General features: G+C 37.2%; 1 protein-coding gene across 3 annotated transcripts; it reads left to right on the top strand.

The window, feature by feature from the left end:
- The first annotated feature begins 12 nt into the window (after positions 1 to 12).
- On the top strand, positions 13 to 10,690 carry ncdn (neurochondrin). 3 transcript variants are annotated; one of them, XM_004911575.3, is made up of 7 exons: positions 13 to 171; positions 2,006 to 2,136; positions 3,917 to 4,915; positions 5,056 to 5,297; positions 8,216 to 8,440; positions 8,886 to 9,028; positions 9,759 to 10,690. In XM_004911575.3, exons 2-7 carry the CDS (start codon positions 2,020 to 2,022, stop codon positions 10,193 to 10,195), a joined length of 2,163 nt encoding a protein of 720 aa, XP_004911632.1. In that variant the 5' UTR covers positions 13 to 171; positions 2,006 to 2,019; the 3' UTR covers positions 10,196 to 10,690. The 3 variants fall into 3 exon arrangements, with proteins under 3 accessions (XP_004911632.1, XP_002938879.1, XP_004911633.1); XM_002938833.5 differs by having other exon boundaries at positions 13 to 199; positions 9,759 to 10,363; XM_004911576.4 differs by having other exon boundaries at positions 13 to 206; positions 9,759 to 10,363.
- The last annotated feature ends 8,163 nt before the right edge of the window (positions 10,691 to 18,853 follow it).

Here is an 18,853-nt window from a genome sequence, read left to right as displayed (position 1 = left end):
TCTTTTCGCAGCATGGCGTCCGTCACCATGACAGCCGCACCGGGATGCGGTCTCACAATGTGATTGGTAGTTGTCCAGAAACGGAAACAGGCAATTGGCTGGCGTTCCAAAAGGCGCAAGACTAGGAAGTTGGGTAGTGGGCGGTCTTGGTGGAAGTTGTCAGAGCGCATTGTGAGTAGCTGGTTGTTATACGGTCCTGGTAAGAGGTATTAATAGAGGTTTAATCTAAAGATTTACAGGGTCACGGTGTTACGATAGTCTATTGCAGTAGCGCGGAACAAACAGATCTGGAACTTAGTGATATGCACAGGGGCCCGTTCGTTTCGCATGCCTGTTTTGGCTGGCTAAGCACATGGCTCTCAGGCTGGCACTTATTGCCGTGGTTGGCAGACACTTTATTTAATTAAAGAAGAACCTCCCTATTATTTGTACATACTTCAGGATTAATAGCTATGTGTTCAGGTTCTTGTCAGTGCCAAAATCTGTCCTGGTTCCTGTTATCTTATTTATTTATATAGCACTAGAACATTTCAGCGGCGCTTTAAATTTTAAAATCATTTAACAAACAAGGGTCTTATGGTATTTTAAAAGGGTTGTTCACCTTTGAGTTAACTTTTAGTATGATGTAGAGAGTAATATTCTGAGACAATTTGCAATTGGTGTTCATTTTTTTTTTATTTTTCGTAGTTTTTTAGTTAAAAAGGAGAACCAAACCCTAAAAATGAATATGGGTAGAAATGCCATATTTTATATTATAAACTGACTACACTGGCTTAAAGTTTCAGCATCTCTATAGTAGTAATGATATAGGTCGTTACAGTTGTCACAGGAGCTCCCCATCTTGGATTCTTGATTCTTGGAGTTTCAGCAGCTATCTGTTTGCTAGGGTCCAAATTACCATAGCAACCAGAGAGCAGTTTTAATGAGAGGATGGAAAATGAATAGGAGAGGACCTGAATAGAAAAAGTAGTTATAAAAAGTAACAATAAAAATAAAACTGTAGCCTCACAGAGCAATAGGTTTTTGGCTGCTGGGGTCAGGGACCCCCGTTTAAAAGCTGCAAAGAGTTGGAAGATAAAGGCAAATAGATCAGAAACTATAGGAAATAAATAATGAAGACCTTTTGAAAAGTTGCTTACAATTAGCCATACTATAATATATTAAAAGTTAATTAACTTTAATTGTAAACCACCCCTTTAACAGTTTAGGATTGGTGGGCCAAGCTCACAATCTAAGTATGTTCAAACTGTTTACCAATCAGCTCTGTTCCAGCAGCAAGAAATGTATTTCATGAAAGGAAAGCAAGGGGTAGTTCTCCTTTACAAGGCACCTATCATGGCCAAATTGTTTCCCCAATTGGTCAGAGAATGACCCTAGCAAGCCCTATACCACCTGCCCCAGGATGAAGCTCCAAGGATGGATGGCCATGTTTGGTCACATGCGTGTAATGAGCGAGTCTCCTGTACATGCCCAGACTGGCAATTTGTGGATTCTGTTAATTGCCGAAGGGGTCACTGTAAAATTCCAAAGACAGTCACTAATTATTGGACTGGTAGGGTACTATGTACTTGAAATGCCAGGGCCTATTTTAAATCCCAGTTCGCCTAGCTCCTGGTTTATTAGTTCAGAGATGCTGGGCACTGCAGCCAATGTTTGGGGACAATTATGCATCGCAGGCACTGAAATGAACATGCAGGAAATACATCCCACCTGTGTTTTAACTTCTCCCCCCTCTTAATCTACCTTCAGATTAGGGTTGTGGCAGACACAAGAAGCCTATTGCATATCCCCTCCTTTTTTTGAGGGGTGGAGGGGTTTATTTTGATGGATGCTGGATTTAAAATACTATATAATATTTAATAATAGATATATATAGTAAAGCATTTCTGTTTTTAGCACTTTTTGATTATTTAGAGGTACTGTTCTTCTGAATGTAGCACTTTTTATCTTTAATTTTTTTTTTTTTTTTCTAAAGGTTTAGTATGCATTCTTTTTGTCTTTACAGGTCTAATAAGCACAATGCCTGATACAGCTGAGAAACAAAGTAATGAGGTCAAGAATCCTGCTTTGGAAAAATGTCTTGAGGTTCTGAAAGGAGCACAGACTGACAGTGAACAGTTTGCTGCCCTGCTTCTGGTGAGACTGGTGTTTGTACTGTGCTAAAATGTAAATATACTTTTCCACTTGCATTAAGCAAGTGATTACTAGTTGGTTGATTCACATGCAATTAAATTGTATGAAGTGCTAGTTTGTTGCACAAACTGATCGAGTGCTGTAGGGCACCACAAGTTAATGAACAAAAAAAATATTTATTTACATTAAATAAATCCAAAGCTTTTCGACTTGGGGGGGAGAGTTTGGTTGGGTTTATTTGATGTAAATTGTTTTTGTTCGTTAACTTGGAGTGCCCTGCAGTTACTCGATCAGCTTGTATTTTCCAACTATATAATCTACTTCTAGTAGATTAGAAGTGGTGAGGATGTTCAAATGACCAGATCTTTGAAGGATTTGGTCATTACCAAGCCAGTGATAGTGTTGTAACAGTGACCTATGCTACCTAGAGAGAATCACATTCATAGGCTGATACTTCCTCAGCTACTGGTATTTTTTAAACCTTTCTGATTTATTTGGTGATCCCTGGCCAGATATTGGTTGATAGGTTATTTGTCTTTTCGTATACAGGAACCAGTAAGCCAAGAGTGCTTTAGAAATTTTACTGGTATTTGTTATGTTCTTTTAACAAAAGATTATTATGTACTGTAAAACTACTTTTTTCTTTATGCATTCATTTTATTCTTTAAAGGACAAGGTAAGCAAAAATCACTAGTGGGTGCCAGTTTTTTATTTTACCAATACCCCAGTTGGCTCTCCTCTTCTTAAGAAATTTTATTGGCCTGTGGTCATTTTTCCAAGGCATACCTTGCGCCAAATCAGTCTTGGTAAAAGTGCAATCCCAGACTTTGTTAAAAAGTTTGGGACTGGCCATTATGTAAAAAACCAGACACTCTTACTTCAATACAGTTCCAGTTATTTACTGTTATTATGACTAAGTGTACTATTGCTAAAGCACGGAAGACTAAACAAATTTCAACTTTCTTAAAAACAAAATCTTTGGGATTATGGTTATGGAAAAAGTGGCCAGCATCTTAATGGTCACTCATAAGGAATTTCTTTGAATTTGGGAACCATTGCTCATATATAAAGGCACGGTATGGACTACTCTTAACACTTTTCTCTCACTGTAAATTCTTTCATTGACTTACGACAGTTGCATCACATCTAAGTTGTATCCGTAATAAGCGAACAAAAGTACTAGGTTTAAACTATTTTATCTAAAATATTTTTTATGATTTAAGCTAATGGGACTAGAGAGGCCCCCCAATAGGGAATACTTCCATACATCTTCTGTATCTATACAGACCAGTATTTGCTTATCTATTAAGACTTAACTATCATTATTTTACAAGATACCAGATTATACTCAAGTCGCTCAGCCTTGATACACTATATTTGCTGATAAATGAATCGCAGTCTGTACACATTCTTTTGATTTCAAATAAAAATTTATTGAAATACAGAAAAAAGTTTGGGACTGCGCATGCACCAAGTCTGACCTATCAAATTGGCAACCCTCCAGTTTATTTAACCCCTTCTTGTCCTTTAACCCTTTATCCGTTTTTTAATTTTTTTTCTCTAAAATGCTTATGTCAGCTTTGAGTGTAAATACCATTTTCTTAAATGAACCACTCAGCATTAGATGTGGTTGGCCATTTTGGTGGTGTTATCCAATGGGTGCATTACCATTCCACCTTTTGGCCTTACAGATTTGATCTTCAAAATAAAAGTTTAATAGAAAAAATAATAGTTTTAAACTGCAGTTTAGCTTTCTGAAAATGTTGTCCATTTTTGTTTACAGGTCACAAAGTGTGCACAAGCTGAGGAGCTCAACAATGAAATGAGACGGACGATTTTTGATGCAGTGGGCTTTACGTTCCCAAACCGCCTTCTCTTTTCAAGCTCTGTTCCAGATGGATGTCCCAGCCATCTTTTCAGAAGCTTGGGGGTAACACTGTTAGCTTGTTTTTGCACTGATCCTGCTCTGGCAGTTCACCCTCAGGTCATTAATAAAATTCCCATATTTAATGAAACTGTCAATACTCCATGTCAGTCAGGTAACAAAGAATTAGTATCCATGGTGGAAGATGCATACCAGTGTCTTCTGGGTATATTGGCATCTCCACAGGGAGCAAAGAACTTAATATCACATGGTAGCCTACCCTGTTTATGCCAAGCATACTTAAATCGCAATCATTGTTGGGAAAAAGCTTTACAAATTCTTACCAGTTTGCTTACTGTATTGCCAACAAAATGTTGGAAGAAAAGTTGCACCGACCTTCAACTCCTTTTGACTCGGCTCAGTGAGGAGTTCAGCAAGGAAGAAGGTGAAAGGAAATTCCAGTTGGTGGACCTATTGCCTGCATTTCTTCCTCCGTTGCCTGTTCTTCTGGAGACCTCTTGGGGAGAGGAATGTTTAAAACAACTCTGTAAGGGGTTGCTGAAAATCCTTAGTAATAAGCTAAGCATATCTCAAAGGGATCCAGCTTTGAAACTTGGAGCATGCCTTGCAAATGCATATGGTTCTTCCTGGATCATTGTAGAAAACAAGGTTGAGCGATCTCGTTTCCTAGCCTTAATAGTGAACTTGGCATGTGTGGAAGTGAGGATGGCACTGGAAGATCCTGAACCATTGACCTCAAGACAGTCTTCCATCACAGCCTGTTATGCCTTGGTTGAAATGGGGATCCAGGCATGCACTAAGGAGGAGAAACGTCCTGTGTTGGGACAGGAGCAGAAATTGCAGCTCATAGGGGTCATGCAAGAAGCCTGTGCCTCTATCATCCACTATTTACAGCAGGTAAAGTATCTTCTGCTCTTAGTCTCAATCCATGCAAATTTTTTCATGAACAGACTAATACAATTGTATAGTAATTCAACTATTATCACTCTTTTTTTTTAGTTTGATGCTATATTAGTACCTTCTCTTGCATTTTGTAGTTTGGATGGGAGATGCAGGAGGATCCCTTCCTGCTGGCTTCAATTCGATTGCTTGGTGCATGGCTAGCAGAGGAAACAGCTTGTCTAAAGCTTGAAGTCATCAAACTACTGCCATATCTGGTTCATTATATGCGAACTTGCCACCAGAGGAGTGTGATTTGCAGGAACCTTCCCAAGGAAGTGTCCCAGGTCGCTTTGCTGAGTTGTAGCTGGGGCACCATATGGCCTGGAGATGCAATAAGGTGATATGTTTTAAATGATTATGATAATTACGAAGAATTTCCACATTTCTTTTCTATACCCTATCTATAATCATAACAAATAATATAATGTCAATAGGGATTCGCTTCAGGATTCGCCAGAATTCGAGCCTTTTTGAGCAGAATTCAAAGTGCCTATGCAAAATGAATCTGAACCCTTACAATTACATAACTTTAGGCCAAATGATTACCAGAGAAGGAAAGGTTCAATCACTGGGGGATGCCTAATGTTTAAGGAAACTACAACATTTTTAGCAGGTGCTTTCCCTCTCTTCCTTGCTCTTATTTCCATATTTAAATTAAGGTTTTAGATTCGGTTCGAGATGCGGAATTGTCTGAATTAAAAAAAAAAATTGGATTAGGTGCATACCTAAAAGTAATAGCAAACATTATTTATTTTTTTGTGTGTCTAGAAACATTAATAAAGTCATAGATCAGTGCTGTTTTCCAAATAACAATCCACTTCTGCTGTGTGGTTAATATGATATGCTTAGCTTAGAAGATCAATGTGTAACTGCTATGGTGAGGCATATATAGGCAATACCTATGTATTAAAACGCTGTTCTGGCAATGGCAGGATTGATTATTGACATAGCAGAACCCACTTTGACTGAGCACATAAGAAAAATCTGGATATTTAAAATTAGTTACCTTTATGTGAATTGTAGTACTAGTATGGTGATTTATTTGGTTACCAGAAATGTGAATTACTGTATGTTGGCAAGACTTTTAGGCTGTTGCCACACGGGGCTGATTCTCAGCCTACGGAAAAATACAGGCAGAGAATCCGCCCCTCTGCTGCCTCCTACCTTGCCTTTACCCAAGACCATTGTGTTGGCCCAGGTGCAGGCCTGTGTGGTGTCAGCTTTAGCGCAAGGATCTGCAGTAGCTAAATACCTTATCGAATGTCATGGGGAAGACCTGTGTATTTCCCTTCAAGTTATATGTAAGGTGAAGTTAGGTTTAGAAAAGGCAAAGTCGACACATGCCTTCTCAGGAGGGAGAAATTTTAGGTTTTCACTCGGAGAATGCAAGTTTATTTTTTCCTGATTAGTGTATGAGTTATATTATAAAGTGTCCTATTAGATTTGACTATTTCAGTTTAATTTTTTCAAATATAATTATGTGATCATTTTATTTATATAATGTATTGTACTCTATTGTTGTTATACAGGATTGCAAGTCTTTAAGAGATGCATATGGTATATAGTACTCTTTATGGCATGATTTTATGTAGATCAATTATTGAATTATGCAATTTGCGGTTTTTATACTATACCCCAGGCTGTCATTGAGGTATAAATTGTATAGGATCTGCAGGGGGCACTATGGCCTCTAAGTAAGTGGCTTCTATTATCATGAAAGGGGTTAGACCTAAGACACACCCTGCCCACATATGTTTTTAATATATATGAATAAAAATAATTGATTTTAAAGATAAATATTTTCTTGAATGCTTGGATGAAGTGTGTTCCGCTATGCCAGTAATCACTGAATGAGCATTAAAGTGCTAATTGGTAAGGGTTCCTTTTGACCTGTTCTTATCCAGATTTATCAATGTGCAAAATCTGACTAGCTTCATTCCTTTCAGACTACTGTAGCTGAGATTTTTCCATTAAGGAAGGTGCCATTTTCACAATGTTTTTTTTTTGTCATCAATTGGTTTTTTTTTCCATAGTGTAGAATATTTTTTCCCATGATCTGTTTTTAGAAAAAAAATAAAAGGTTTTGTTTTTTTATTTTGTGCCTTGTTAGTAAATATAATTCCAAATGCTTATGTTCCTTTACCCTGCACAGGGCAAAACAATAATGGTAAGTGAATAATTTCCTTTCTTAAAGGAGACATATCATATAATAAATAACAATGTACCAGTGAATTGTACTACTCTAAATATAGAAGGATTGTGCTTAATAAAGTTGTGTTTCAGACTGATTTATTGAGAATTTCCACCAAAACCCCACTAGCCCCGCCCATCTGTTCCACTTCCTGCTGTCTAAATTCTCTGGATGTGCATGGGAGCCGGCAGCTCTCAGTACACAGCACTTTAGGATAGGAACCAATCAGCAGCTAGGCTGACCTGATAGGGAACTAAAGCCTGTCTTTGCTGTGATTGGCTATCCCCTGCCTGCTGTGCTTCTGGCAGGGGCCGCTAGGACACACCCACCCTTCATCTGAAACACGGACAGAGAACTGATAGGATCTATAGGGAACTCCAGTAAAGGGGTCATTTTTACAGATAGTATTAATTTTTAGCCCACAATGAAACCAGCACCATATACTATTCATAAGTGCCCACAAAATTAGGGTTTTTCCATGTATCCAAGCTGGCCATACTCATACCAATAAAATTGTATGATAAAATCAGTTCATCAACCAAACAGGTTTTAAAATTTTGGTTGGGCAGGCATAAAGGAACATTAATGTTGGGAGGTATGTTTTAAATCTGACCATAACAATCATGCAGTTTTTTTATTCCTACCCTGATATCTGCTTGATGTTGGTCTTTTATGTTCCACAAAAAGAAAGATCATTCTTTATATGTTTCAGCTTTAAATATACTGATAAAGCAAACATCACCTGTTGTGACTCTATTGTACGAATAACCGTTTTGCCTAACCAACGTGTGGCACCTCAACCACATTTTTCATGCTTTCATGGCCTTGTTTGAAACAGCATCATAGTCTTTATTTGCATTTCCTCTGCCAGTAGCCTTAAGTATTTTTTACAGCACACATTGTTATTATAGCATTATCCTGTTCCTATTCTGTGCAGTTCATCTTTCATGTTTAATATGCATTCTCATCCAGATGTAAGCATTTTTGAAGGAAACCAAAATTGCCCTTAGAAAATAATTTTTTAGTCCATTGAGAGCCTCCTCACATTTTCCCTACATTTGCAGGTTTCTACTCCCTGCATTGTGCCATCTAAGTGCTGAGGAGGCACCACGTAAGGTGCTGATATCTGAAGGGGTTCCTGTCCTGCTGTGTGATTACTTCCAGCAGCAATGGGATGTGCTTTTTGCAGAGGATGAGCCTGAGGGGATGCAAAGTGCAGCGGAACTGAGTCTGCAGACTTGCTGCGGTGTTTTCCTTAATCTGGTGGTGACTGAACCTACTCTTGTAGGGTAAGTACTTGGTCAATGCCTCCTCATTGCAAACTTATGGGTTTTTTTAAGCTATGCCAAGTAACTTTTATTAAGAAATAAAATGGTTTTGGAAAACTACATCAGATAAAAGTGACTGCACTAGTGTTATTGTAGAACTGTAGAACACTCTGCAAGTTTAGTGCTTCATAAACACTGGATCCCAGATCTATTATATTTGATTGATTCTTTCTCTAATGACATGTTCACTGACCATTAGTATAGATTTTGTGCTTAACAGTTTTCTAAACATAACTAGTTCCTTTCTGAGTGGCATATAGGGGAATTTTGTTATTCAGAGCTTTCCAAATAAAAAAATTAACTTTCAAGATAAAATAGAAACCTTTATGTGGGAGTATTTCTTATTAAGCTTACTTCATATTTTGCACCTTTAAGCGTGTTTTGCTTACTCTTGCTCACTTTTCAGACAGGAAAGCAGCTTTGTACTTTTATTGAAACATCTTATGCAGTGTCTTCCCACACTGTTAACCAAGGAGGGTCATCTGGTCTTAGTAGCAAATTTTGCCACACTGGGCTTAATGATGAGCAGATTGTTAGCTGAAAATTCAGGTAAGTCTTTCAGTGAGAGTACATACTATAAACTACCCATTATTAGCATAAAGTGACTTTTGAGTTTCATGTTATATATTTAGTCTAGTCACACATGGGCCACTTTGGTTGATCTTTATATAGCTTAGAACTGCAGTCCATGTACAGTTTTAGTTACCCTGCTAAAGGATTTTTATTTCAACCTTGTTTTCTATTTATTTGTACAAACACTATATATAGTGTATAGTGTGTGTGTATATATATATATATATATATATATATATATATATATATATATATATGCTGTATTTCAATCTGCAGTACTTCTATTCTAACAAATGAGAAACAAATTAATATTGTTTCTGAATATCAATGTCTACATTGTATAAATGTTAAATCTAAAAGTGGGCAAACTCTGAAAGATCCGCTCATTTGATTACCTAACCAAACAAATGGATCTGTCAGTGTATAGACCTTTCCCCCTATGCTTACCTTGATGTTTGACTCAAGGGCCAAACAATCAAATCACTTTGAGAGGAGGTAGGCCATCAGGTCAAGGGCCCCATCAATGAGCCAAAGCACTCCTTGCCCCAAAAGGACTTTTAAACCTGCTCAAACCACATCTGCCCGTGAAATCAGCAACTTATTTCGGCCTGTGTATGGCCACTTTTAGATTAAAGTTGAATTGATGAGGCTATGTATTTAGTTTGCCATGAAGTGTTTCATTTGCTTAATTTGTTTATTCTTGCAGTATTGCATGAAAGTAATTCACAGGAGTTTTTTAAAGCAACAATTCATTTCCTGAGTCATTCCCATGTGCCATCATGTCAGACGGATGCAGGAAAGCCAGTCATCATGCTGTCTGAAAGTTACGCTGAAGCTTGGGAGGAAATCTCAGAACTGTGGTTCCTTGGTGTACAAGCTTTCTCCAACTGTGTTCATCTATTGCCCTGGTTATCCACTCTAGTGCTTAGCTCAGGCTGGCTTCAGGAATCACTGTGCCTTCTGGATAATGTTTCCCCTAAATCTGTGGATTCTGATTTGGTAACAGCACTTCAGGGTATGTTAATAGAACTGGCCCAGAGCAATAGTCTTTGCCGAGATGTTATTCGGAAAAAAGGAGGGGCTGAAAAGGCTAATTTATATGGTATGGCTGCTCTAGAACAGTGCCTGGCAGAGTTGTCGTGAGTCAAGAATTGTGGAACAGAATCATCTGTGACTTATTCAGTGCATTCTTTAGTTGCTAATGTATATATATAAACTGATCCAAAAGGATGACGAATGTTCTACAAAGTATACTGGAACTGAGCACTTGCTGAATTGAATCTTGTTCAATTTTCTTTTTTTTTTTTTTTTTTTTTTTTTTTATAAAGTGAACTCCAATGCAAATTCTATTTGTAGTTTGCAGAAAATTAGATTTTTGGCAAAAATAAAAGAAGAACCTCTTGTCTCATTTGTTAAAAAGCCACAGTGCTCTAAGACTCCTAAACAGTTCTTTATTCTGTGGTATCCTATTTAGGCAATGAAAAATCTTGAGGTGTTATAATATCCCTATCCTGTATAAAGCATCAGACCGTATTACTTGTACCGCTTTATGCTCAGTACACAAGGTTTTTTTGCTGTGTGTGTTGACCTTGCAAGCATTAGTGCAATGTCCTTACCATAAATATATTTAAAAACTCACTTTGTGTGCTTTCTAGTCTCTGTGGTATAAATTCAGTTGCGTGACTATTTATAAAGCTATTGCTTTGCATTTTCTATATTTAATTTCAAGGATTTTTAAGTGTCTGCCTGTGTCAAACCTGAGAATGGCTTGAGCGCAACTATGATTCCAGGGTACACAACCCCTTTAAATTGATATTCCCTAGTGAAATATATTTAATCAATGGGGTATGTACTAAAATAGTATTTATAGGAAAAGGATATTACTTGCTTGCACACTGGTAAAGTATGATGAAGAACAACTGTACAGGTTGCTTTTTTGTTTCTTTCACCATCAGTGGGCGCTTTTAGTCATTGTACTGGTTAAAATATACATAGAGATCAATGCTGTGTAAAATCAGGGAGAGGCCAGAACAGTCTTTATTGCTTTAGCACCTAAATATATAGATAGGAGGACAGCAGCCATCAAGTAGGAAATCCATTAGCAGAGTCTAAATGTTGTTGAATATTGATGGTACCTTAGTTTTCTCAGCAGTAATGGTTTTTGTTAGGGTTAATGCAGTCTAACTTAGCTTAATATAGGAATATGCTGTACTGATCAGATTATTTCATGTTGTACCACTGGCAATTCTATTTCTGATCCTGATGTTTCATCTTCATTGCAGCAGACCAATTAACTCTACCAGCTAAGGGTTAAGCTGGCCATACACTCACCGATAATATCATATGATATTCGGTGTGTGTGTGTATGACAACTCGGCGAGGCAACCGATATCGCAGAAGGCTGCTGATATTGGACGACTCGCCGATTGGGCAGGTTAAAAGATTTTGATCGGGCGCCTGAGAAAATCTGCCATCAGGGCTGAATCGACAGAAGGAGGTAGAAATCCTATTGGTTCTACCTCCATATCTGACAATTCAGCCCTGAATGTCACTGGAGGGTTGGAACGATCTTTCGTGCGACTGATGGTCGCATGAAAGATCGAAAATCACCACGTGTGTGGCCAGCTTTAATGGGCAGTGGCCATAACCCCAAAGTGTATTAGTTTTCCCTTTTGTGACTGACACAGCCCCAGATCTGGCATCAACTATTTACTTACTAAATACTGTTTCAGCTCCTATTTTGTGTTACAAATACATAATCATAGGGGCACATTTGCTAAAACTCGTTAACATTTCTCAATTTCTTTTATATTTAAATATTGGAATAAACTCGTTTCCAGGAATGTCTTACATTTACTAAAAAGCCTGAATTAAAAAAGTTCTCACGAGAAAAGTCACAGAAAAGACGCAAAGATCTTGCATTTTTTAACTTGAAAACCCACAACATTTCCAAATTGTCGCACAAAAAACCAGCATCAAAAATCTTAAAACTCGAGACAAAAGAAGGATCTTCAATGAAAGGGAAGGGACCTCTGCCATTGACTTTGACATGATCTCGGCAAGTTTTAGTTGGTGAATTGTCTGGTTCAGATTTTTCTGCATAGTAAATAAAAAATAAAAAAAAAAATCACAACTTTTTTTTTTTGTGACTTTTGGCGGTAAAAATTCGAATTTCAAAGAAAAAATTAGAGCATTAGGAAATGGTGCCTCTAATGTACAAAAAATGACTGCCATTTAAAAAGATAAAACTATAAAACACATCATGTTTAATTGTGATACCTATTATTCCAGATTTTCTGGTCTTATTCAGTGCGCCCCAAATCTTAACATACAGTGCTGTGATTTTTATATCACCATCCTAGCTCACATTTTTCTTGAGGGCAGCTTGGTTTTAAAGTTACAAGTGTCCTGATTTTGCTACTACAGAGCAAACAATCCACTTTATAATATACTTTAGCTGTTTCTTTTGTGAACATCAATTGTTTTTTCTGCAACATACCATTTTCTTAAACAAAAAAGGTTCCCTTGCTAAAAGGGCCAGAAGCACTCCTGTGTAGTATGTTAGCCAGTGGGAACGTGATTTCTATCTCTGGTGACTTTGCATTGCCGTGACAGAAATGCCTACTTACTTACCATTGGAACACTGCTAGCCATCTTAGCTAGAAGATCAAAGAGACTTCTTGTCTAACCTGCGGGTAAGATATTGAACAATAGTTATTTTTAAAACGTAGAGGCGGATATATCGAAGTGTGAAATTAGAGCCCACAAATGAAAAAATCCACCCACTTTCAGTTCATTCCTATGGGATTTTTATAAGCATATTTAGCAATGTTTGATACACTTTTAAAAATCTCATAGAAATAGAGATTATGTGAATGTTTCTGTGGTGAGCTCTAATTTCAGACTTCAGAAAAACTGCAGATTTATCAACTATAGCTCCACATTGACACTTCTATGCAATACTAGCAAACAAACACCAGATGGCGACCATGCACTACTATATAGGCTGCAACTCTTTATCTGCTTTATCTTATCTTATAGCAAGCATTTTCAATAGTGCTAAGATGATGGGGAAATTTGTTAATAGCAAATGATGTGCTGATCACTTAATTTTGGATTGTTTAATATATAAATTATCACAGAACACTGTACATCATGCATCAGCCTATGGCAGCTAAAAAAAGGACATTCATGGTAAAATACACTTGGATTTTGGAGTGTGCAACACACTAATACAAGGACTTTTTAGTTTCAATAATTTTTATTGGGATTTTTTAACATTATAGCCAAATAAAGGCATTAAAATATTTTCAAACATTAATATTTACATTATGCAGAAAAATAATCTGCAGTACAAATAATAACAGCCGTTGAAAACTTATACATTCAGTATCTATAAGGACTTTTTAAACACAGTAATTCCTATGGAATGAAATAATTTATTTACAATAAGAAAAATGTTTGTACTAGAATAATTCCACTTTCCAAACAAAGGCTTACTACTATTGCCATAGGACAGGGGCAGAGTACTGGAAGTACTCCATGGGCACAAATAATTTAACTTTTCCCAACTTATTTCTTATTATTAAGAGCTATGTACAAAGGCAGGATCCCTAAAGGGGTTCAAAACAGTGGCCCGTGGAGTCTTGTACACAAAACAATTGTGCTTAGCTCTTTTTGGATGCTGCCTGTGTCCTTTCATCTAATGTACACAGCACTGCATGCTGGGAAAGGTGCAGTAGGAGACCAACAAATTGCACCCATGACTCTGGAAGCTTATTATCTTTTGCATCTTGAACCCCTTTTTTTCTACTGAACACTGACTTATTTCTATTGACTTATAGAAGAAAATTGGCAGTTAAGTGTGTATTAAAGCATTGGGTGGTTTAGTAGAATGAGTCTTATATTTTAAAACTCCATAGAGAAATGGAGTTGCAGTGTAAATTTTTTTTTTAGTAATTGAAAGAGATGTAAAGACTATCTTATTAGTTTGCCAATGTGTTATAATAACAATATTTACTATTTTAAGTAACCTTTGATAGAATGTTGAAAATTATCCTTTTCGTGGCTAATTCATATAATCAATTCATCATTATGGTTCATTTTGGTGACTAATAAAAACTGTTCCCACATGGTATCATTCATTAACAGCCAGTGGGTGCAGATATTAGCATAACGTAAGAATAAAGACTAGTAATGTACAGTGGATAAGCTCAGTCCCTTGCAGTTGGATTATTTTCCAGTACATTCTATGTGGTGGTTTAACAACTTATCTGGAAAAAAATTAAAAACTTACCATGACAAATCCATTTTTCCCACTTTAGAGAAAAACTTGCGAGTAAAAAACAAAAACCTTCATTGATAAGACACTGTACAATGACAGCCCTGCCTAATCGACTTACAATGCTCCAATCCTTGTTAAAGGGAAAAAAAAAATCTGCCGTTGCACAGTGCTTCTAATGAAATAGTTTAGCGCAAATACACATGAATTTCTCCTCTATAGACAGGTGGTAGAGTGATATTAAAAGAGGGGAATAACATTCATTTTAATGAGCATTGTTAATTAAACCTGAAAATCAAAGAGAGCAGAGTTGTGGGAATTTGTAGCAAAATGAAAATGAAGCCAAATATAGCTGGAGGGGAGAATTCTGGAATGAAATTAAATTTAATGTGGGCTGTGTTTGCTAATGCCTATCGCACATCACAGTGAATTAGTCTTGAAAGCAAAGTGTTTCCTACCTCTGTACAAATTACTGTTGCAGGCATGGAAACAACAATTACACAATTTTAGCAACACACACACACAGTCACACGTGCACTGACTCTCTAAATATATGGCCAGATTTTAGTTTCAGTTTTAAAAAGTTTCCTGCTGATAAATAGGGATTGATGCGCTATTTAAAAGCTATATTGGTAGATTCAAATCCTACTACACTCTACAGTAATAAGACTGCCTTAGCACTGTTTAGAAGACATTGACAGGCCTTGCAAGCTACACATGAAAGGTAGATTTTCTTGGACTATTATTCATTTCCAAAAAGAACAAAATGTAAATTTTGTTTCTAACCTGCTATATTGAAGATAATAATACAGTGTCTGTTAGAGATTTGAGAGATCTGTTTTTCCTGTTGTTGAATTGTAGTTAGATTCTAATCATTCTAATTCTAATAATTTAACAGCTTTTGTCCCAAACTAGCACTAACATCTTGTAGATTATATAAGACAACTCTTCACTTTACATAAAGGTTATATATAACATTATATATAATATATATAACAAATGTTATATTTTGCTTACATAAATACTGTACTATGTCTTTGGAACAATATATTTATTTTGTAGGGATATGGAAAACACATACATGGATTCAGTCTCTGAATCATTCCCTATTGGTTTTAATGGCAACAGGGCAATAGCCTGGACCCATAAGTACAGCAGAGTATCTGTGCAACTGTCATTGAAATCAGGAGTAGTTTGAAGTGTTTTGTTGCCCATTCATGGAGCTATTAAAGGAGACATATTGGATAAATGGGGAAAAACACTTATTTTGTAGGCAATTATGAATAATATACGGTGCTGGTTTCCATTTGGGCTAAACAATAACCCTATCTGTAACAATGGCCCCTTTATTGGAGCTCCCTATAGATCCTCTCACTTCTCCGTCCAGTGTAAAATGAAGAGTGGGCATGTCCTAACGGTCCCTGCCAGAAGCACAGTAGGAGGGGGAGAGCCAATCACAGCCCTGCACTCACACAAGCACAGACAGGCTTCAGTTCCCTATCAGGTCAGCCTAGCTGCTGATTGGTTCCTATCCTACAGTGCAGTGTACGGAGGGCCGCCGGCTCCCCAGCTCATCCAGAGAATTCAGCCAGCAGGAAGTGGACCGGATGGGCGGGGCTAGTGGGGTTTTTGTGGAATTTCTCAATAAATCAGTCAGATACACAACAACAACAACAGAGTATAGGAGGGTAAGTGAAGGAGATCCCTTGTACTGTGTTGATTGCCAATGTCCTTTTGCATGAGTACAAATGTTGCCATTTTATTTTCTATTAAATTGTCAGTTGACTAAGGCTTGCTGTATTACCTCATACCCAGCTTTCAAGTCTATGCAAAAGGTTTATGAGAAATGACAACTTGGGGCTATTTTAGAGGTAGCTCTAGAAGCAGTGTCGGACTGGGACCCCAGGGGCCCACCAGAAAACCTTAGACCCTAGGGCTGATTTCCAAACTATTTTCCCTCCTTTCCTCACCCAACCTCTTTATTCTCCTTGTCTCTTTTATTTACATGCTAGTGTCTATTCTTCCACCTATTTCTCCTCTTTGTTGCCATTCAATGGCCATGAAGCAGGCCAAATGGTCAGGTGCAGGAGGGCCCACTGACACCTGGGCCCACCGGGAGTTTTCCTGGTATCCTGGTGGGCCAGTCCGACACTGTCTAGAAGTATGTACTTGGATTCCTCCAGATGCAATACATAGTAGAAAAATCAGGCAATTCATTAGTAAATGGATTATTATAGAAGAGACTTTTGGGTGAAAATGTTTTACTAATGCCAAGTGAGCACAGTTCATGTCCCTTGCCTTTTTTGTCTGACCTACCCATTTCTCCATGGCAGAACCATTAGTACCCACACAATGCCTGCCCCAAAAGTGCAGATGACCTGTTTGCTGTTGCATATACAACACTGAGCTTCCACCAGTTTATATTAACCAATAAAACTGAGCAGCACCCTTTATATATTAAGCCATCTTTTAGGAATAATAGAGGGTGACATGGATATTGCAGAGCTGAGTTCCCACTTACTGCTGATTATCAGATTTCTGCAATGCCACTATTGTGCCCTGGAACACTTCCTTACTGCTCTTATTAGCAGTGATTTAGGCTTGCCACCTAGCTTATTTTACTGGCCTGGATGGTAAAAATTAAACTGAATGATATGGTTATTAATGAGTATTGAGTATAGGCTCTGGGTACTAATTTGGTGCTGATGCAGGTATTATGCAAAGAATGATATATTGTTCACATTCTAGGTATGCCTTCATCACAATTTGCTTATTCATGATAAGGAACTTTCTCTAACAAAACAGCAGTTGTAGTTATGTTTTTGAGATTCCAGGCATGTTTCAGAAGAGAGCACATAGTAGTAAGCTCCAAATTAAAGGGTCAGTGACACCAAAATAGGAACATGTTTCATGTGACTTTGCATGCCATGTATTTCTATCTTATTCCTATTTTTTATTTGAGCCAGAAGTCCTGTTTTTGTTACAGTCTGTTTAGCGATAAATTCATTCTTGTTTAAATCAAGACACCCAGTCTTCCTGTGTTCAGTCACCTTAGGTAAATATTCATCAGCTGTTCCCAAAGCATAACCAGAAAAACAACAGGTATTTTAAAATACTATATCATGCTTTCTATATGGGTAAAATATATTACACCTATAATGCACTGTAAAAACTGGTGTAAAATAATAAAACTCTTGCTTATTCCTTATGCATGTTGTATTTATTAAGGTGTTTATTTTTTAATTGCCAAACGAGTGCCTAAAATTGCATTATTTTATACTACCTTAGACCAGGTATAACATATTGAAATTAAAAGGACAAATTTAGGTAGCCAAGAATATATGGTGTAATATGTGGTGTGAAATGCTGTGTAATATGCAGCGGTTTCTATGTGCTTTCTTCAAGCTATCACTTTTTTTGACACCCATGCCAAAACTCATTACACAGCTTTATAACTACATGTGTAACTACTGTGTAACTTGGGATTAAAGTGTTCTCTTTGTGCGCATATTTAGAAATATGGTTACAAGTAGTGGTATAACTTTAGTGGAAGCATACTCTCAATTCTTGAGGGGGCCTAGCGGTAAGGGGTTTTAAAAGTGTGGGGCCTGGAAAATGTTTCTTGCTAGGACCAGGGGCTGTAAGTGTTCACTGCATTTAAATGCTTTTTGTTTTATTCTTTTGGTATGATGGCTATTTAGAACCTGGGCACTGTGACAATTAGATGCCTGGGATAAATTAACCACAACGTCACCTTTAGGCTGTGCTACAACCTCTTTTGAAGGCAGAGGTATAATATGTGGGATTTTTGTACACACTCCAGAGGTCATTCTTTTTATTTTAGGATAAGTGTTAACTGATAATATAGTTTTTGCAGCAGTTCACCTGTCATAAAACTATATGCCCCAGCATGCAACCATTGCCGGCAGAATGCGCTGAAAGCTGTAGTTGTACAAACCTGAGAGAAAAAAAAGCTGTCTCTCTGTACTCTCTATTCTGCTCCTGTCTGTCTAATTAGATATTACTGTGTGCATGTGTTATTTTAGTCTATGTGTCCCTCGGTTCTAATGTTTCTATAATATGTCTGCCAAGACCACAAAAAGATGGTGGGATTCCCTGTAGCAGAACTATAACTCCCAGAAATCTGTCATATAAAATAGAGGGATTCTGGGAATAGTACAGTGGTACAGTGGTACCCAAAATGCTTTGCTTTCACCCACAAGGCATTTCAGGTACCTGACATTTTAAAGTCCAGTGCTAATAATAATAATAATAATAATAATAATAGTTATCATAGTAATAAATTATTATTAATCCTGGATATATGGCTATTAGTACCATGTTGTTTGGATCACATGGAGTCAAAGAGATAAACCTCACAGGTACTGATTACAAATTATAAGCAATATACATTTTAGGTTTGCAAATTTCCTATGGCTTGAGAATATGTGGAATATAGGACATATGTATATGGCACGCCCAGCCTCCCTTTTGTTGTTGAATTGTTGAGCAGTTCCATG

Source organism: Xenopus tropicalis, chromosome 2 (genome assembly GCF_000004195.4).
Source record: "Xenopus tropicalis strain Nigerian chromosome 2, UCB_Xtro_10.0, whole genome shotgun sequence".
Lineage (NCBI taxonomy): Eukaryota > Metazoa > Chordata > Amphibia > Anura > Pipidae > Xenopus > Xenopus tropicalis.
The sequence above is the reverse complement of the archived record's forward strand: the minus strand, read 5'-3'. Positions and strand labels throughout refer to the sequence as shown.